Source organism: Apis mellifera, linkage group LG15 (genome assembly GCF_003254395.2).
Source record: "Apis mellifera strain DH4 linkage group LG15, Amel_HAv3.1, whole genome shotgun sequence".
Taxonomy (NCBI): Eukaryota; Metazoa; Arthropoda; class Insecta; order Hymenoptera; family Apidae; genus Apis; species Apis mellifera.
In genome coordinates, this window is record NC_037652.1 from 6,405,870 (window position 1) to 6,428,126 (window position 22,257).

The 22,257-nt window shown below is 37.9% G+C and overlaps 1 protein-coding gene and 1 non-coding gene across 2 annotated transcripts; both read left to right on the forward strand.

Annotated features, from left to right (window-relative positions):
• The first annotated feature begins 7,069 nt into the window (after positions 1-7,069).
• LOC726458 (ETS-like protein pointed) lies at positions 7,070-22,083 on the forward strand. The gene is made up of 9 exons (XM_006563432.3): positions 7,070-8,216; positions 11,406-11,517; positions 13,922-13,975; positions 14,806-14,865; positions 16,833-16,956; positions 17,032-17,168; positions 20,113-20,600; positions 20,692-21,028; positions 21,124-22,083. The coding sequence occupies exons 1-9, from the start codon at positions 8,166-8,168 to the stop codon at positions 21,540-21,542; spliced, it is 1,782 nt and encodes a 593-aa protein (XP_006563495.1). The 5' UTR covers positions 7,070-8,165; the 3' UTR covers positions 21,543-22,083.
• Positions 14,075-14,147, forward strand: TRNAK-UUU. Its single transcript has one exon. It is a non-coding gene; the product is annotated as a tRNA-Lys (tRNA).
• Positions 22,084-22,257: the final 174 nt, after the last annotated feature.

A 22,257-nucleotide genomic window follows, 5' to 3' on the forward strand; every position in this document is an offset into this window, starting at 1 on the left:
AAAATGTATTCAGACAGCAGCGAAATCCGTGAATGATTTTGTGAAACATCATTGGATTGACAATAAGAAGTTCCGAAAGATGCCGCTTAAAGTATCTTTGAGTTGATAAATAATAATATCAACAGATGACATTGTAGAACATAGAGAGACATGAAGCATAGATAAGATTAGACGTGACATCTTAAGGAATTTTAAGTTACATATTCTGAAATATACCGATCTCAAAAAAAAAAAAAAAGAAAAAGAAAATTTTAACAATCAACTAGATAAATCTACAAGAAAACATAATTGTTACAAAATCGCGATTGCAACCAATTAACCTACATTATTTATTATATAATATTTAATTGTATCAGATATTAACTATACAGTAATATGATTATACATTGTATATCCAATAATAATGATTATCCAAATCTCACAGTGATTGCTCGTGTGAAGATTGTGGATTGAAGACCCAATTCTATCCATGTTCCATTCATTCTTCTTTTGCATAAAAATTTATTTATTTTTAAATAAATAATTCTCCTTCTAATGTACGTTTGCAAAACTTCAAACGTTTAAACTTTTAATTGCTACACAAAACAAACAACAAAAGGAATTATAAGGAAAACTAACTTTGATTTTATTTCTTATCAATATTTTTTCATTTTCAAAGTTATAAAAATGAAAAATTATTGATAATTAAAAAACATACATAAAAAATAAATAAATAAGCAAACCATCACCCATACAAAACACAAAAAAAGATAAATAATGTATTACATTACTTTATCATGAATTATCCATATTATTTATCTATCTATGAATTATTTTTAATATTTTGTATTGTGCATGCACTTAAAAATATACTTATAAATATTTTTTTATAAATAATCCTACTTACACATATTCTTATTTTAATTAAAAAGAACCTATCTAATCTAAAAAGAATCTATCTAATCTAAAAAATTTAAAAAACTTGTCTGAAAATCTAAATCAACCTGCCTAATTAAAAATCTAATGATTTTGATGATCCCTAACTTATATCTGAATGTAATAAAAGGAATGTGAAAAGGAAGATACATGAAATGCATTTTTTTTTAAATCTAGAAATAGCATATTTCTCTGCTCCTGAAACAAACTTAAACTCAGTATATTTTATTAAACATCTGAATTTTTGTACAAATAAATTCAATATTTCTTTCAACACTTTCCATTAAAAAACTAAATGTTTCTTTGTTATATAAAAATTGAAAGATTTATTTATTGACTCTCCTCTTTTGTTGAAAATTCCTGAAACAAATTTTATAAAAGAATTAGTAAAATTCAAAAACAGATATAAAACAGATAAATCCAATAGCATCTGAATAAGGAAATCATACAATATTTTTTTAAATATATATACATATCTAATCATTTTCTTCAGTTCATATTTATAACAAATTCAATTATTGGATTAATAACTAATAAAAATTATATTTGAAAAAGAAATATATTAATTTGAAAAAAATTAAATCATCAAAATTATTAAGTAATTCATCTAATTTTTTTTATCAAAATTAAAAACATTCAAAACAATTTAAATTTGAATTTAAATTGCAGCCTTCTTGACTGCTATAATCATATAATTACCTTTGTTTATAGCTATTCCAGCTATATCAGATAATTTAGAACTGAAACTTCCACAATTTCAGTGGAAAAAATTTGGGCATTCGATATTCGCAAAACTATTTAACAAACGCGATTATTTTTTAACGCAATACTACATTTTAAAGCAAAATTGAACAAAAATTATTAATTCTACAAAAAACTACAATTAATTATTCAAAGAATTTATGAATATATAAAAACAAATGATATAAATTTTAATATTACTTTAAAAATTAAACAAAAATTATAACAATTTATAATAAAAGAAAAACGCGATATTTCATAATCCGCAACACTAATGCAAACGCGATTTTCATTTTATCGCAACACTAATTCAACCCGTAATTAATTAATCGTAACACTAATAAAAAAATCGCGATGCCCATAACTGGATCTGGACGGTGGGCTGGCATGCATATCAGCCAGATACAATATAAACTACTACTACATACTAAAACGAGCACAATGACAAAATAGTAACAATGACTTCCCATTCTTTGGACTTAAACAAAATCCAAAAAATGAGAAACCATTCGTTGCAGCCCTCTTCGTGACAGTTTGTCGGGCTTCTTCAACTTCTTTCTTCGAGCGCAATGCCCGCTGAAACTTAAATCTAGGCTCGAGACTCGCTAGTCGAAGATCAAAGAAATAAAAAAAGGAAAAAAAAAGGACTAAATCGCGGAAGCTAAATGCACATGGACGATCAACGATCGTAATAGATCGTTGCTCGTTACACGTGCAGAATCTCGAGCGCAACGTTCGTTTCGAAATAATTCGCGACCGCGATCGCGAGAATTCGAAAAATCGAGGAACGAAACGAATGGCATGCTCCATTCATTCCAACCTCATCCTCCATTTTTCAAATTAGATTTCCTGAAACAGATTGTCACGCGAAAACGCGCCTACCCGATCGGAGACTGTGACAATCTGCCCGGCCCTACCTACTTACAAATAACAGGCACACCAGAAGTACACTACCTATCCTGCCTGGCCCTATATTTAAAAAATGGCAAAACAGGCACACCAACACACTCATTCCACGATATTCTCACGCATAATACTCGGGCGCAAAAAAACCTACACTAGGGAAAACGCCCCGGGACGCCTCCGACACCCGAGCTTGGCACGCTTCTTTCACACTCTAACTTTACGTACCATTTTTCCTGAAATCGACTGACGATATCTAGTGACCATTGCGTGAAACGAAAGAAATTTGTACATTTAATTTATTTTATTTTAATTTAAATTACGAGTATTCATAATTCTTTATTAAAGAAATATTAAATATTATTGGTAGAATTTTTATATCATTATTATAGTTTAATAATAAGATTATTATTACGAATTTAAATTGAATTAATAGTCGTGAATATATATTAATAACGACGCAATTCCACAGCCTAATCACGCACACATATGTGGAAAATACATCGTGCACGATACACTAATACACCGTCAGTCGCTAAAAAATTTGTATAAGCTTATGAATTATCATCATCATATCCATTGCCTCTCTCTCATTCAAGTAGCACCTGGGCACGTGAATGAGATCCTGGCAACGAATATGGAAGGGATTAAATCTGAAAATCCTGAGCTAGAAAATGTTAATATTATAAAATTTGTTTCTAACGGATTAAAACTTATTGATTTAAAATATTCTTATTTCATTTTAAATTTTCAACACTACTTTATCAATTAAATGAAAGAACAAAGAAATTAAATATATTAAACAAATATTAGCAAAGAATTTATTTATGACAAAATTATATGAATTAATAATCTTTAATGGAAAATATAATTGATTCATGAAGTAAACCCTCAGGCGATCCCGTTATCAAAGCATAATTTTCGAAAAATTTGAAAATCGTATTCAAAACTTACTGCCTTGATTTCGAAATCTTCCTGTCGCGAAATGTCTTCTTGCACATAAAATTTAATATATTTTTATACGAAGAAAACAACTCTTTATCATTTTATTTTATTACAAATTTTATTAAGTTCATAATATGAAAATTATAAGTATATAAAAAAAATGAAAGAAATGAAATTAAAAATGATTTGTTATCATATTGCCAATATGCATTATCATAATTATTATATAATAATTGCAATGAAATCAGAAGATATCCAATTCCTTTATGTAAATTGAAGTTAATTCAATTATTTGTTATTTATCTAAATATTCATGCTTTAATCATAAACACATTCATAATAATATTTGATTTTTAAAATATTTATATTAAATATATTCTATACAATATTCTAATTTTAAATATTGGTTTTATTCAGAGATATTCAAATTAGCAATATTATGATAATATATCATTATTATTATTCAAAAACGCGATGTGCAAGAAGACCCTATCCTGAACTAATGAATAAAACACAGAAAAAGAAATGTTACTATTCATGGGTGCAATAAATACCCATGGTCATTGTGCTCGTGTAAAATTCTACGTATACAACCAGTCACCCGTGTCGATTCGGATCTTTCATCCTACAACATGATTGAGTGACCAGAGGAACAAAAAAGCATGCAACTCACCATTCGATGCGAAGAATCTTCGTTGTCACTGATATTACTTGATTCATCCAATGAGAGATGTGAAAGCTGAAAATTATTTACAACATAACATTATAATTTAAAACAGTATTGATTTAAAAAAATTGAAACAACGAAATAAATCTAAACATGAAAAAGCAATTACCTCTTCACGTGATGGATGATCGTCTTGTTTTCTTGATGCACTGAATCTAACCTATACCGAAAACGAATATACATATGAAAAAAAAGAAAAGAAAAGACTATTAACACGTTTATATTACAACCGGCGAACAAACACTGATTCTACTTTCACGAATATATAACTATTAAATTTAAGTAGAACTATCAAGTTCTAAAAAATAATAAAACTAATATTTAGTAACAAACACTGATTCTACTCGCGCACAATCATAAATATTTTTTGAAGTTGAAGTTCATGAAGCTATTATAAAACTTGTTAACATCTGTAACAAAAATTTTAAAATAATAAAAAATAGAGTCCCATTAAACTTTAAAGTTTAATAAAAATAACGATTAAAATTTTAACGATTAAACTCTAATAATAATAAAAATTGAAATTGTAATAATTTTTAAAACATGTAAAGAAACCTACATAAAGATAGTTACGTTACCTTTTTGCGTGATGGATGATCACCTTATTCTCTTGAGTAAAACACTGATTTTATCTTATACGAAACGAATAAAAAAAAAAATAGAAAAATAAAAGATTTAACTAACACATCCGTTTATATCGATGAACAAATACTGACTCTAATTTTACGATTTATTACTAGAATTTAATTAGAACTGTTGCACTTTAAAAAAATTTCAATATTTTTACAAAACAAACACTGATTCTACTAATCGCATTGCGCGCGATTAAAATTTTTTCTGGAAATAAAACTATGTTAGTAGTAATAATAAATATTTTTATTCTTTTTCTATTGAATATTTGTTAAAAAAATATTGCTATCTTTCTGAAGCTACAGATGACGAAAGAATGAATTTAATCTATCAAATAAAAAAAATAATTTAACATACACGAAACAAAAATATTAATGATTTAATATTTTCTATTTTCATTTAAGTTTTATATTTTCAACGATTAATGTTTCGATCTACAATGAATTACTTAATATATATTTTCACAATTAAAAATATTAATCTAATTCAAGAAAAAGAAATATATTTTTGATGTAGAAAATTAAACGTTACCACTTTTCTACAATATGTCAGCATCTGATTGGTCAATGCGTTAAAAGATCATTATGGCGTCCATATTGGAATCCCTTTTTCCCGCCATGAAAATATTCGTAGCAATCAGGTAACCTGCACAAAATAATCAAATCTTTAAAATATATTTCGAAAACATGAAATTAAAAACAATTATATCGAAATAAAGTATTAATCAAATTCGAATCCTATTTTGGAAATTCATAATACGAATTATCAATAAATAGACTAATGAAGAAAAACGAATAAATTAATCCTTAAAGAATTATCAATCATAATAACATTCAAAAAATTACAGAATAAACACATACTATTTTTATAATAGTATACAAATAATACAAAAATAAGTATAAAAATAATGCGTAATGAATAAATCACGTATCTGAAGAAAATACACACGTCTAATCACAACGATTTTCAATAGTAGACTGACACCCCGCGACGCTATTACGCCTATCGAATTACAAATTGGAGAGGGGATTTGCCAAGTAGCTCGGCGACATGTCGAAACAAATCGAGTACGATATAAACACAAACGATCAATTTCTTAGAACTCTGCTGTATTAAGAAATGTTTTCAATCTTAAATACAATATACAAAATAAAATTAATACAGAGAATATGAACTAATATATAAATTTAATGCAAATATACGTATATATATATACACACAATTATGAAAAATTGAATCGAAAAAACTTGACGAAATCTAATATAAATACGAACATAATATCAAAAACCTATTTTAAATACATCTATTTTTGTTAAAATAAGTAAAATCTTACCAGATTTTTGCAGAAGTTATTAAATTGGCAATAAGATGTGAACAAGATATTACGAACAATTAGTTGAATACTATTTCACTAAATAAACGATAATTTGCATAAATGAAAATCAGGAATATAAAAGAAATGTGTGAAAATAAAATTATATTCAAACAAAACAGTAATTAAATTCAATTAAATTTACAATACAAAGAATTTACAATACGAACAAAATTTATAATATATCGATGATTATAACGGTCAAATACGCGATCAATGGAGAATAACAAAAAAACTTCACAAAATTATTTAATTTGGAATAACATGAACGATTAAATGAACGATAATTGTGTGTATTAATTAATTAAAGTTATCAATAATTTATAAATCGTAATAAAACACTAATAAATACTTTATAAAATCACTCACTTTTACCGGCGTAACGCGTCTAGTCACTTCGATATTCGACACACGAATGACGCCATGTTCTCTGATTTGTTTAACCGCTGGGCCTTAGTAATGTTTTGATTGGTTGGAACAACACAGTTTCTTATTCACTTCAATTCGCGCGGAAAATTAAATTATAATATAATACTTTAATTATGTTTTTCTATAATTCAGAATATTAAAAAAATTCTATGAGTTAAAAATATAATAAAAATAAATTATTAAAATTAATTTAACGTAAAAAGATCAATCAAATACATAATAAATACATAATAAAAAGCATAATAAAAATAATTAAAATAAAAATCAAATAAATTTCGAAAATCGAAAAAACTCTAATAAAATATAAAATAGGAAGTCAAAAAATATAATTATAATATAAATATAATATAAATTAAATATAAATAATTATAATATTAAAATTTTATCTTAAATATAATACTCAATTACAAACATTATGCGTTAATTAAAGTGATTAAAAAATAATTTGATTTTTTCGAATTCAATATTTTAAAATTTGTTACTCGAGATTTCATAAGATAAGTTTATTTTATATCTTATGTCTTTGTACTTCGTACGTAATTTGTCCATGTTTCTACTTTGTCCATGCCTGTTAAGTTAGATCGCAAATTGAAATATTTATCTTGAAGAAAATAAAGAAATTTTAATCAATCGTATGATTAATATTTCTTTTAATTTACATTTTTGTATTTATTGAATCTGACAATATATATTGCATCGTTGTACTCTTTTGATCACAAATTATCGATTACAAGTGAATCGTACAATGAAAGCTTATCAACCGAGGGAAAACAAGATCAAGAGGATTCCTAAGTTATCATATACCGTGTGCAAGTTTTACGTTACGAAATAAACGTAATAACTGGAATGAAATCAATATTTAATCATCATTATATCTTTGTACACAACAATATAATCCAATTTAGTCCAATTATTTTTCCCTTAAAAATTTCTATATTAAATTCGAAAGAAATTAAAGAATCGAGAAATATATATATTTGAAATAAGAATTCATTTATTAAAAATGAATTGAAATTTTTTTTCATTCTTACAAATGCTATAGCAGAGCATAGGACATTGTGGCGTTAGGAAAACGAATCGCAAGATTAACAAAGAATCCCAACGAGAAAAGAGGTGTTCTCGTAGGTGTGTTGTCGAAGCACAAAGCTCTGTAGTATTAAGAGAAGGTCACCAATGATTTTAAGGCCCCGCCTACCGTGCAGTGGTTGGAAGCAACCCCTAGTCAGGGTAGCCCGCGCAGGGCTGATTTCTCTACCACGTTGTGGGCGTAGACGTACCATAGACACAACCCCCGATGCATACACCCCGTCTTTTCACTGTTCACTGAGATCAAATCACTCGTCTCAGTTCTATCTTTGATCTTGACGGTGCAGTAACGTGACTTTTAAATTACGGGACTAAGTTCGTGTGATCTGTTCGGCCTGTCGATAACCCGTGACATTTTCGTGAAATCTGTGACGAACGCTTTTTGGAAAAAGCACAAGTTTGAAAGGGGGGACGAGAATGAATCAGGATCAAGAAGTACCAGCCACGACAACGGATCTGACCAGACTGGTAAGATAAAAAAATATTTATCGTCTTGTGAATATTTAAAAGCTTCGCAATCGCCGACAAATTATATTAGAGATATTCATTCCGATTAAACATGCAACAATTATAATTATCTACGGAATAAGAAATAATTTCCTCCGTTAATGCAAACGCGATGATAATTTCAAATCGCGTTACATAATAACAGTTACATTATTTCTGTATCATTCAAATTTCTAACTGTTTCCACATTTTAATCTATCGACCCATTTAAATCATATAACCATTTAACCCATGTAATTAACATAATACTTAAAAAAAAAAAGAAAAATGTTTCAAACGCGATAATTATACAGCATGAGTCAGTCGTCGACCTCATAAAAATAAAAACTGTCATAAAAACTCGATAAAAAGCAAACTCGTCGAGCTCGTGACTCCCGTTTCCGATCCCCCCAAAAAGTTACCATCTACTCTATGTGGACAATGGGGTCATAAGCGTGGACAGAGAGCTACGTTAAACGTCGGCATTGCACGCATAATGCAATGCACTCGCGCGATGATCCTCGAGTGTCGAATTGCCGTGGCACGCGCCACCACGCTCCGATAGATCGTCCCACGGGTGCCACCCCTTGTGTGCCCCCTAAACACGTAATTGTCGCCACCATTCAACCCTCCTGGTCACCCCGGTGGCGGAATATTCCCGTGCACGGTGGGGCCACCACCGTGACTATGACACCGAGGAGCCGTGGGTGGCCAACGGGCAACAACCCTCGACGACGAAGGGACTCGGGCCGCGGAAACACTTGATTTATGTTTGTTGATTCAAAAAATCACTCGATTCCCACACACCAGCCCTGTTACGCCGATCCGTCGGTTAATTGACTCCTCTCCTATCAGCCGACATATGCTTCCACTCGAGTTTCCCATGATTACAGACCCACCCTTCTTCGGGGGGATAGATCCGTTTAACGTGAGTTATTTACCTGGAAAGTTGTGTTTGTTATTAAATTAAAATTGTTATCACGAGTTGGCTGTCGAAAGTTATAACGGGAGAGACTCGAAATGTGATCGAAAAGGGTATCGAAGACGCGTCGATGAAATTGTTTTTCTTCTTTTCACGAGAGAGAGAGAGAGAAAAAAGTATCGAGAGAGAGCAATTAGCAGATAGAGCCCGTGATCACATTGTAATCGTGAGATTTGCTGTCATCCACGGTATTGTTCGTATTCTTGGCTTCTTGGGAACCGTCATTGTCTTCGCACCCTCGTCCGAGAGAAAGCGACGGAAAGGAAAAAAAGGGCGACGTTTTCTCTCGTGAAAGTGGCGGCAACGCCTTTCGCCACTTCTAATTGGATCAAATTGGACGACCGACTCTTTGTCGAAAATTGGACGACCTTTAATGAATAGAAAATCTTACGAGTCGAATACGAGATATATATATAGAAGTTTGCCGATCCGATCGATTTTATCAAAATATCGGATAATTATTATTATACAATTTTATAAAATCCGATATCGATGTCGAATCCCTTAAGAGATATTTTCTGGTTTATATCGATGGAACGAAATCGACGAGAGATCTACCTTCTATGCGGGAAGGGGAGTCTGGTCGGAACGTGTTGTCTGCTCGATGACTTTATTATAAACTGAACCGAAGTGCGCAATTACGAGGGTGGTGTACGAAGGGAATTGGGGTGACGACCCCTCGTAGCATCATCAGGAACGATGGGGCGTTCCCCACGATTCATGGGTATCTCGTTTTCACTGGATACAAACGTACGAATACGTTTGTCCGTACACGTACCCCAAACGATCCACTTACAAGCGCGTCTTTTACACGGAAACGCCGTTCCCGATGGGAAAGGTCAGGGGTACGCGGGGATACGCAAGGGTGGGTGGGTGTACAGAAAAAGTTAAACGACACGCGACCGTGTTTGCTCGCTCTCCTTACGACTCGTTGCTCCGTTCAATGCGCTCGATTAACTTTCGATCGGATGGACGACGAAGATCGGGTTGAACAGAGTTTTGCCAAAAAAATCGTGTCGCACAACGTGTCACCGAGGTGAAGATATTTTTAAAATTTTGATAGAATATGGATAGGAAAGATATATATATATATATATACGTGTGTAGACCGTGAAACCGCACGATGCATTCTTTATCTCTCGCGTTTAACGCTGTCGTGCCGCTAAATACCGTTTGATATCGGGTTGGCGGGATTAAAGATTGAACGTAATATCGGGGAATGTAATTAAAATTTATATTAGAGGGCATAGCTTGTGGATTACGAGTGCTGAACCATCGCGGCGACTAATTATAAATGACTATTAATTGCAATCAGAGGAAAATCCAAGGGGGGCGAGGCTGAATGAACGTAAGGCTAACTGAACCTGTAAAGGTGGAAGTTGATTATCAAGTCTCTATAAATGATAATATCCTGTCGAATTAAGTATAAGAAGAAAAATGACAGGTAACTTGACGCGATAAAGTGATTACCGCGTGTATATATAATCAATAAAAAAATATATATATATATATATTTTGCGCCAACTATTAAATGACGGTAAACCGTTTTAAAAAAATTAAATCAAAGATACGATCGATCGATACGAAGATTTTGACGAGTGCGTCAAGCGTATGCGTGCGTGTGTGTGCGTGTGCGTGTTCAAAGTTTTCGTAAAAGCGAACCATCTTTTTCGATTTTTTTAAAGTGTAAGCGATCGGTAGAGGGTACAGTGAAACTTCATAAAGGAAAAGCAGACGGCGACAAGGCGTTATTGGAATTTCCAAAACCGGTAACCGGCTTTACCACTAGATTGCTCCGCAAGGAGGAAACCATCCAATCGTTCACCGGATGTCCTCCTTGCCTCCTCTCTCGCACGTTCTCCCTCTCCCTCTCTCCTTCTCCTCTTCTTCTTCTTCCTTCTCATTGTACCAGCTACGCTACTTTAAAATCCCGCTTCTCGCTATTCCTTTCTCCTCCAAATTGCCTCGCTCTCTCTCTCTCTCTTCCTCCTTCGATTTTACATCGCGCCGATTGTCTTCGTCCTTTTTCCTCGCCCGATAGGATTTCTAGGCAAACCGAGTTTTTCCTATTCCCTGAAATATCTGAAATATTCGGAATCGATTCCTTGAAAATCGACCCGCTCGGATTAAAAACGCCGAAAATTGAAACTGTAATAATTTTAACTCGGATCTTTAATCTGTGTTTGCAGCCGAGCGAGGAATTCAACAGGCTAAACGAGCCGCTTCAAACAGTTGCCACAGGATATTGTCCGACGAGCTATCCCGTGACGCAGTCCAACACCGAGGAGAAGCTGCATCCCGGTAAGTGTATGCGATGAACCTCGAGAGAGAGGAATGAGTTTGAGGAACAGTGTCGTGGCAACGAATATTCTCCGATATTCCGTTTCGGTTGTATCACGATAAGAGTTTTCGCGAGGTTGGAAAGATCGAGAGGGCGATCCCGTCCGGGTCGCCATCCCCTCGATTTTCAAGCTCTTTGATACGAGACGTTTCTCTCGAGAGCGCGCGACGGCTCTCCTCCGTGACACGGAGTCGTCTCGGCTACGTCTTCGTGGTAAACACGTACCTACACGAAGCAAGGTTTCACGCAGGGACAAGAAAGCGTAGCGGCGGCCCAAAGCACGTGCAGGATGTACGCGAACTGTGTACAACGGGGGAGAAGGGAGAGCCACCCCCTGAAGAGAGGCTGTCACCGGCAGGCAGTCGAGTCAATATCTTTATATAGTCGCATCGACGATGATATTATTTTCTACGATGCAATTACGTTTCAAGACTGTGACGAAACAGTGAGAAGATTTTTCCAAACATCTCCTTTATGTGCTGTGATAAAACGTTCCTCGTTGGATAATTGATTCTATAATTACGCGCTATTTCAGTCGAATTATTCTACATTCGATTAATTCTATCCGAAATAATCCCGAGATTTGTCTGATAATTAAATCTCGTTTGCGTATTCGAATTTCGATGAATGAGGATTAATTCTATCGAGTTTCGTTCGAAGAAATTTTTAGGATTCGATCGAATAGTTGACTCTTTCTCTTTAACTCTGAAAAAGAAACAAAAATCGTCGATGTACCGTTATCGTTTACAATTTAGGGTGAAGATCGGCGGTAATTTTGTAATCGTTGGACGAAATTCCAAACAAGAGGAACTTGTCGGTCAATTAATCCCTTCGACATCGATAGTTTTACTTACTAGCCTTGACCCAGAAACGCGACATCCTCGGAGAGGATGAATCCTCAGGACGAATTCAATAAGCAACGTGTTATCGCCGCAAAGAGCCCCATGGGGTAGTCGAAGCCCCCAGACCGTACCCCCACAGGATTCGTAACCACCCTAGCGGCGTCTGGGCGCAGTGATTGACACTTTATATCTAACATTGGCATGCCGTGGTGTGAACCACCAGCCCAGGATGGTCCGCCTCCACCTAACTCAATCACTGCCTATAATGCTGCAATTTCTCTATCGTAATCACGTTACGCCCTACCACCACCCTCCTCCCCATCCACTTTTCGGCGACGATTCGTCGCGAAGAAATATTGAAACGTCGAAAGAACCAACCTTCCACCGCTCTCTCTTCTCGTTTTCCAGACCCGAGCGCGAAATGGAAACGAAATTACGGTGGAAATATTGCTCCAACGATGCTCCACGCGTCCATAGTGATGTAAGATTCTTTTTTTAAAAATATTTCAGTAATCTATTTTTTAATCAGTCATTTCGTTCAGTCGTTTCATCAAAGTGCGAAGAATAAACGAAATTTTTCTTCCAAAAAGAACATTGGTTTAAATAATTCTGAAATTCTCCAAACCGTGAAATCTTTAATATCGTTGTTAGAAATATAGAATCTCGTATCTCGAATTTGGATTCCGTGTATGTCGTGTATTGTGTCGTAGCGAAACGGGTTTATTATCCACGAGCTATGAAGCCGAGTAAATTCGTTTCGTCAGACTGGATTGTCGCTACGAACAAAACGAGGTTACTGTCAAGTGGCTACCCGTGGCGAATCCTAGAGGCCCATTAAACGGACCCCTAACATACATTTCTACCGCATTCTTATATATACGTGTATCACTTACATCGAAAGGGGTTGTTTTTGCCACTGATTCATCCCTCAATGTTCCAAGTCTTTGTTCCTTCTTACGATCTTCCCTCGTCGAATCTTATTCACAGCTCAGATATCGTGTCTCATCGTGCGACGTAATTATTCAAGAATCGTTTTGTGTGCACGAAGGAATGCAAGCTTCGCGTATATATATATAATCGTTGGAATAATTACGATCTAGAATAATATTTTTATCGGCTAATGAATATTTATTGAATTTGACGAAATAATATGGTTGAATATGAATGAAGGATTAATTTCACGGTGAGGTAATTATCCTCGAATATAACCATTAATCATCATGCTGTCAACTAATTTCTTGCTTGACTCGCTTGAATTAAAGGTGTAAGACGTATAAGAAAGCTATCGTTTTCGATAATAATATTGAAAAAAGTATGAATTGTGCTTGCGTATCTTTTTTATCGATTATACAAATTTAAATTATTTCTATTTATATATCTATTCAAAATATCTCGTCCCTCCATATCAATATGGAGTAAAATAATAAAATTTTTTATATTATTATTATCATTATTATTATTATTATTACATTAAAATTAAAGAGAAATAATCGTGTAAAAGAAGATATGAATTTCATTTCAGAAAATGAAATATACCCGACACAGGAATATAGACAAGAATCGTGGCTTCAAGATGGTGAGTGAGTTTCTTTATAAATAATTTATAAAGAATTTGCGTTAATATATAAAAAAAAAATGGATATTTCTACATACATTGAGACGGAAGTTAACAACTGCCTGGATAGCTCAGTCGGTAGAGCATCAGACTTTTAATCTGAGGGTCCAGGGTTCGAGTCCCTGTTCGGGCGGAATAATTTTTTTTTTTTTTTTTCTTTACTTTTCCTTTTCAAATTTTCAACCGATCGATATTATCCGGAATCGTAAAATAAAAAAAAAAAAGAAAAAATATCAAAATTAATATATACTATACCTGGTTCGCAATAAAATCGTTATCGTAGTTTCCATTAACTCGACTGAATTATAAAAGCAAAGCTCGGTATAATGCTTTAAAACACCCGACTTCCGTTCTGCTTCCCTTTCAGTGAAACAGCACAGAGTTTCTGCAAACTAGAAGCGCCACGGTAAAATTCTTATAGACCCGTATTATTCCTTATATAAAACAAACGAGGGAAAGAGGCCGCCATTCCAAGCCGCATAACGTAAATCTTCCCTCGAAGGTGATTAGAAACACGGTGGCCTCACACTGGCCGGAACATTAATTTTGATTACTTTGACGAACTGTAATGTAATGCACGGTGGTGGATGCAATGTAATAATCGCGAGGGGACGTTCTGCCAATGGAACGGCCAGCTATCCAATGGCCGACGAATCATCAACACCTCGCGATAATCTTTCGTTCCTTATTACTTATTTATCGTTATTATTATCGTTTCATTTATTTATTTTTTCATTTTCTCTCCATCAACCACGATAATATTCGAAATAATTTTACGAATTTCGTTGTAGGTAGCAGCTGCGAAACGGAAGACAGCGAACAGTACGTGCCGGAGTTCCATCGTATGTCAAGTTAGTGTAATGGAGATATAATTTTTTTTCCTATCGATCGATTTTCGAAGCAAGACGCGACGATTTCCCTCACGATTTATCTTATTACCACGTTTCGATCGCGTCAAGTAATGAGGCGCGAATGTCGAAGGAAGTCAATCTCAACAGAAACGGAAGCTGCACGGAAATGTATCGCATATGCAATTTAATCGTTAATTTGGAAAGAAGCTGGGCAAACTAGGAAACTACGAATTCGCGTTCTCGCGTGTTCAACCCTTGAATCCCGTCCCTCCCCTCTTGTTCATTAAATATTATTAAAATTATATCGGTTTTTATATCTCGTTGACAATGAGATTTCTTTTTTTCTTTTCCCTCGAAGCAATATATCGACGGGCAATATTAAAAAAAGCCAATAAATCGCCCCGGGGCCGGTGTTTCTAAAGTGGCAAGAAAGTATCAACAGAAGACTGCCGACGATTATCGATATCGCATTACACGAGGAAGCACTTTATATTAAATCTCTTTTTTTCTTCTTCTTTCTCGAACCTTTGCCTGATTAGCATCTCTCTCTCTCTCTCTTTCTCGACCGCCGTTTATCAAAGCCGCTTTAATATCGCGCGCGCGTGCGCAAAAAAAGAAAGAAAAGAAAGAAAAAAACTTCCTCTTCGTCGAAGAAATCGATTCGTTAACCGTTCTCGCGAGATTCTTAAGAAAATTTCTCTCGAATCTGGCGCGTGTACGGAAATCTGGCGAATATTTCAACGCGCGTATAGAATGGAAGAGCAAACGGCCAGAGGGAATATACGGATAATGTCTATATGCTTATCTGTACACGGCGCGTGCACGTGTTCCTCGCGCGTGTATCAAATTTTCTACGAGGAAAATTTTACCCGCGATTAATCCTTTCAATCCGATCAATCTTTATCCGATTCGATTGAACGAAATTGACAAAAATTCCTTTAACGGTCGGCCGAAATAATCGAAATTGTAACGCGACTCGTCTCGTCGCGATCCCAAATTTATCCCCGTTAATTTTCATCATCAATCGGTCGACACGGAGCGAGAACTAACCGGTCCGTTTGCACGCGTAATACGAATGCAAACAATCAAAGGGAGAACCCCGTTCGAGATAAACAGACCGGTCGACGGGTTTGGATTTACCAGATAAACTTTTATTCCAGATATACATATATATATATATCGTAATATACCGGATGTTGTTGCACCCGGTATATTAGTGTAACATCGAAAAAAAAGAGAAAAAGAAAAAAAAATAATGCTCACACGCGTATTCTCTTTCCTCTTCTCTCTTACGTCCGCCGACACGAAGAGACGAAAATTCGCGCTGTTGTTATTGTTATTAATAAAAATCGAAAGAGACGAAACGAAATTCGTTCACGAGAACATTAAAGAACACGGAAAACTTTTCTCCACAGCGTCCGATCCCGTTTTCCTTTTTTTCTTCTTCTTCTTCTTCTTTTTTTTTCAATGGAAACGAGACGCGATTCTTTCGTACCGTCGAGTCGGTGGTTCTCCCGTAGCGAGTAAACTTCCGATGTTTGCAAATACAATGATTGCCGGAGGCCTCCGACTTATGCTTCCCACGGCCAGAGTCTGTTTGATTTATCGAGGGCGCACCCTCGGCCGCGCAAAATCGTCGACGGCCCCATTAGGAAGCGAACCCACCCCCACGTGCCGCTGCAACGATGCGCCTTAGCTTCCGCCAGGACACGCGCCCTTCTGTCCTTCTCCACCACCCCGCCGATCTTCGTCGTCCCAAGGAACGATCCTCGATTCGATCGTTAAAATCATTCACCGTTCATCTGTACATCCCTCCTCGGAAAATATAAATATCTTTCCATTCGAATCCATTCCTCCGAGATCTAGTAGACCACCCTTAAAGTTTTTCTTTCCTTCGCGCTAATCCGAAACAATTTATCATCGATTCATACGTCGACGCGCACGTATTTTATTATTCTTTTCCACAGACGTGAAACAGGAATCCGCCAATTGCAGAAGAATCAACGACACTAATTATTCGCAGTATCAATCGGTGAACCAAAGTACCACCTTCCTCGACCTCGATCCTGAGAATCGCAATAATTGCTTCGGGTGAGCGGACATTAATTTGCACGAATCGAAATATAGATGTAATAATTATAAATCATACGTTGTTTGTTAAAACAGAAATAGTAAGATGAATACGCGGACGAGCGAAACCACGAAGAGCGTAGCGGTGAAGGAGGAACCAGCGGACAGGGGTTACGGGGAGGCGATAACCGTGGCGAATATCCCCACGTCGACGGCCCAGGACACTCGAAGCGGTAAGGAATCGCTGATTTACCAAACGAATGAAATTAATAGCGGTGAAGCGAGGAAAGAGAGGACACGATGGAACAATGCTGTTCCATCGAGAGAGCTCTCAGAATGCTCTCCTATTGGCACAACCGAGATTCCCGAACCGATGATACCCTCTTCTCGAACGTGCACCGTGACAAATCTCTCGACAATAGATCCACGTGGCGCTTCGCTACCCCATAGATCCCATAAATAACTGGAGCACGGGGGGGAAATACTCCATGTTCCATCCATTAATCGAGCTCCAGCTCCAGCTACTTCTTCCGGCCTCTGTTTTCACAACGCTTTCCATCGAATCTATATTCGATAAATCCAATTTTGCGTTTTAATCGTCTTCAATATCCATAAATACGCGTTCTTCGTTCCATTCCCCATAAAGAGACCGAGTTAAACAGTTTTTGGATTGGTTGGACGAGGAGGTTGCGTTTAATAACGGGGAGAGACTCGTTGATAATCCCGGCGTAAGTTCGGTCGTCGCTGTTGCTACAGTGGACTCGCTCACGCGTGACTAAGTACACGTAAGTGAATAATTGAAGAATGCTTTCAACTCGAGAGCAACCGAGAAGCGCTTCGTAAAATCCAACGAAAGCTGCTAAACGAAGGAAAGAGCATAGAATTCTCTCCCTCCCCGGGGATCGTGCAAGTCTCTCGTAAAAATCTTTCTCTCGCGAGAGGAGGAACGGAGGAGGAATTCTCGTTCGAGGAAAGAATTTTCCTTTTTTCATTCCTTGTTGAATTTTACGAAATCGATCTCTGGAAGGCGATTTTCGATTTTAAGTTCGAGGCCACGCGCTACTCCATTTACCTAATAGATAGTTTTCTATTCGTAGGAGCCGACGAAGAGCATTTGCAACCTCATGCTTGGTAATCAGACCGATTAGTCTTCCTTTATTCACGCACGTACACCAAACGAATCCTTTAGGAACTCGGTTGCTATACTCGCTGCCCGACACCGTGCTCGTCTACTCCCATTTACTTCCAAGTCACCCGGGAATTATGCTTCTACTTCTCTTCGCATAATTCTCCCTCCCATTAAGCCGTTTCAATTATTTACGCGCAGTTTAGATTAATAATAGGATCATCCGACCTATCGTTATCGATACCCCCGGCCCCGATATCACCCGTTTCGCGCATTTGTCTGGACGGAAACGCTCTCCTTCTTCCGTAAATTAAATTCACGAAGTGAAAGAAAGTATACGTAGAGGGAGGACGTCGTTGACGACGAAATCATCGATGATCGCTCGGCCAGGGAACGCAGGTTAAACGTTACCCGTCTCCCATTCCCGCTAAATCGACCTGTCGTTGACCAATGTAGCGGGTGGAATAGTAATAACCTGTTAATGGGTGAGGGAGATTGGTCACCATCTCGCTAATTAATACCGACACGAGGATCACGAGGATTACGGATCGACCCCAAGTTTGGCCGACCGAGTGAACTTTCCTCCCCGTTTACGATCTTTAAAATTAATAATCTTAATCTCTCTCATTATGTATATATTATAATAATAATAAGAGAATAAATTAGCTGTTGTCGCGAATCGATTCGTTCACGCGCAAAACATTCCTTCGTGAATGGGCAGAAAGAGAAGAAGGGCATTTCGGCGCGTCAGGTGGGTGGAAAATGGACCTTGCATTATTAACCAGCCTCTACTCCGGAATTCGGGGATCAGGGAGACAGAGATAGCAGGATAAAGACAGGGGTGGAGGAGAAAATGAGAAGAGGAGGGTCATACGAGCGTGCGAAAGAGATAGATAGAGATAGAAATAGAGAGAGAGAGGGAGAGAGAGACAAACAGATGGAGAGAAAGAGAGGAAAGAAGCAAAGCTTCTCGTCTGAGAGTGGACGAGTGGAGGCCGTCCTCTTTTCCGTGCAACCCTTCTGCGCACCGCCCCTGACCAGCCTGGTTCACCAACCCTTTTCCTGCCTGCTACATCGCCACCGGTTTCATCAGCTCGCGATTAATTTTAATCTAAAACTACCCGCAAAGCCTCTGGCCCCGCTTGCACGCCGAGCCCGAGCCCCTTTCGCCCCTCCTCGGAGAGTGAGTGCCAGATTGGCCCGCAGCTTTCAACCCCCTCCCCTTCGCGATTCCTGCCCGTCCACGCGAGATCGCGATCTGACGACGTTGCACACTGCTGCCTAGAAACCTAAACTTAAACTCAACTTTCGACGCGACACGATTAACTTTTTCCACTCCTTCTTCCTTTCCTTCCCTTTAATTCCGACGATTAAAGATTCCCCATCAATACGCACAGCTGCGGCACGTGCGTTCAGTTTTTTCTTTTCTTCGAGTAATCACAATCCTTGTGAAAATCCTGCCCCTTCCTCTTCCACGGAACGAAGCTCGATTTTTAATCGACGAGCAAAAAGACGACGGCGCATCACGGGGTGGCAAGCGTCGCGTTCCGGGGGCTCGGTATCGGGAAGAGGGCTCTCAATTTTTCAATATTCCCCGTACACGACTTGGAGCGTAACCGGATTACGGTTCGAGAATAGCTTTTTCGGCTCGAGGGACCACGGGATCGACGGTGGGATGCCGGCGGTGGCGGGCTCTCCCTGCGAGGAGAGCGCCCGATTAATATACATATCGCGCGAGCTACGCGCGGTATTTCAGCCGGTGCAGCTATCCGCGAGCTCCGCCGTGCTCCGGCAACCCCGTGGGCTTTGAATATCAACCAATTTCCTGCCGATATTTGTGTGACGAGCACTTCACCGGCGACCGCGCGTGAGTGCAATCGCTAATACATCGCTCGAGTTTCCTTCTTTTTCGCGCCTCCTCCTCTTTCTCCTCCTGTCTTCGCTCTCGTCCTCGTTCATTCCCTCTCTTCCTCCTATCCTCTTCGGCCAAACACAAAAATCAGATTTATTACTTTTCGAAAATTTTTAAAAATGATTAAATAAATACGTAGGTAATAGCATGGTTTACCAACCGCAATACGGAAACGCGAGAGGTTCTCCATCGCCCAGTCGACCAGCCAGCACCTCGTCCGCCGCTTCCCAATGGCAATCGGCGGTTCCGGCCTCGGGTGAAGCTTTCTTCCCGCGACAAGAGAATTGGAGCTCGGAGGTGTACGGCAAGAGGAGCGTGACTCCCACGTGGACCGAGCTAGGAGTTCAGTTGGACAGTAGGAATCCGTCGTGGGAGAGACAGAGTAGTAACTGTTACCAGAAGAAAGGCTCTCCTACCTCGTGGAACGCGGATTACGCCGGCAAGAGACCATCCTCGACGACAGGAGTCTCACCTTGGAGCGAGATGTCGGTCGGGTATCAACAGCAACGTAGAGGTTCTCTGCAGCTGTGGCAATTTTTGGTTACTTTGTTGGACGATCCAGCGAACGCACCTTGCATCGCGTGGACCGGTCGTGGGATGGAGTTCAAGCTCATCGAACCGGAAGAGGTATATATATAAGATCGTCACAACGACGAATATATTCTCTGAAATTATTAATAAAGTGATATTTTTTTTTTCTTTCTTTAATTCCGTTCAGGTGGCTCGTAGATGGGGTGTTCAAAAGAATCGACCGGCGATGAATTACGACAAATTGAGCAGATCGTTGAGGTACTACTACGAGAAGGGTATAATGCAGAAGGTAGCGGGAGAAAGATACGTGTACAAATTCGTCTGCGATCCGGAAGCGCTCTTCAACATGGCGTACGGATCGTCTGCGGGATCGTCCGGGCTTCCCAGCGAAGTACAAAATGGTGTTCGAAGTCAATCGATATCCGGGAAAATATCGTCGTCGAACGATGTGTCCGATATATCGAAACATCCTACCGCTGGTTACGGTGACGCGGTCCTTGCTATGTACTCGAACACAGCAGCAGGTTAGTAAACGCATAATACCACAAGAACATTACCTCTAACTTCTTCTCCAAAGAAAGACTCACCGTATCGATTCAATTCTCGAAAACGAAAATAGTGTACGGGCCATCGAGTTTGCACCATCTGCACCAATATCTCGGTGGAAACGAGGGTTTCAAAGCACCATCGAACAGATACCATTCTCATTATTCGCACGAGTACAACAGCGCCCATCATCATCCGCCATCGAGTTACGCAGAGACCTTCCTGAACTACGGTCGTTTGTCGTCCCACGACGCTCCGACCGAATCGAGGAGCCAAGAGCTCGCGAGGATCCCGTATCCCGCGCAGGAAACGTCGGAAGGTATCGGCCGAGAACGGGAGACGTCATCGATTTTGTACGACGGTGTGCAGAGATCGCAATTACCGGCCGCTTCTACGCTCTCGCAGCCAACCTTGCTAGACGCTACCACCACCAGCTCCAAGATCGAGCAAACTTCTTACGCCTGCCTCGGTGTGGGTAGCTGCGTCTGCTGAATCTGTTTCCATCTGTTACCGAAAGACGGAAAGTCGCCGCCTTTCCGACTAAATATCTATATCATAGTCGTCGCCCCGTACTCCGTACGCGTTCTACATTTGTATAGGTGGCATGTGTACAACGCGTGCAGGTGTTAAATGGAACGCGTAATTTGAATTTCGACGAGGCATGCGTTTATCCATGATCGCACGATGCTTCTAATTTGCGAGAAAATTAGAAGCAATCTGCGCGCACCGTGTAAACAATTTGAAATTCCTTGCGAAATGTATAGCGTTGTTGAGCGATCATAGATAATTGTAACGATCAAGAATTGAATTTGCGGGTATCGTGAATCTTGTAAATAGAGAAATTTGAAGGCGTAACGAAAAACGTTAAAAATCGAGCAATCCCTTCACCTCTCTCCCTCCCCCCTCCCCCCACTCCTCGCCCTGTAGGGAGATCCAATCGCTTGTGATCGTTGTTACATGCCCGTGTCCGAGTAGTCGATCAGGATACTGTAACTTCTGTAAATAAATCGAATAAATCTATTGAAACAATCTCTACGGAGGGAATATTCTTAAACAGCGTCATTACCAAGTTTATCTTCCTATGTCATCATCGGGTGAAATACTGCAAGAATTATCGCTAGAAAAATGTTCGAGAATTTTCATCGTATCGAGAACCGTGCACAATGATTGCGAATTAAAATAATATATAGCGATTGTGCGATTACAG

What these genes read in the sequence shown, in the direction of transcription:
- LOC726458 (XM_006563432.3), top strand. Translation starts at nt 8,166, where the DNA reads ATGAATCAGGATCAAGAAGTACCAGCCACGACAACGGATCTGACCAGA. An exon ending in CGAGGAGAAGCTGCATCCCG is followed by an intron (nt 11,518 to 13,921) that starts GTAAGTGTATGC and finishes ATTTCATTTCAG; the next exon opens with AAAATGAAATATACCCGACA. An exon ending in GTACTCGAACACAGCAGCAG is followed by an intron (nt 21,029 to 21,123) that starts GTTAGTAAACGC and finishes AAACGAAAATAG; the next exon opens with TGTACGGGCCATCGAGTTTG.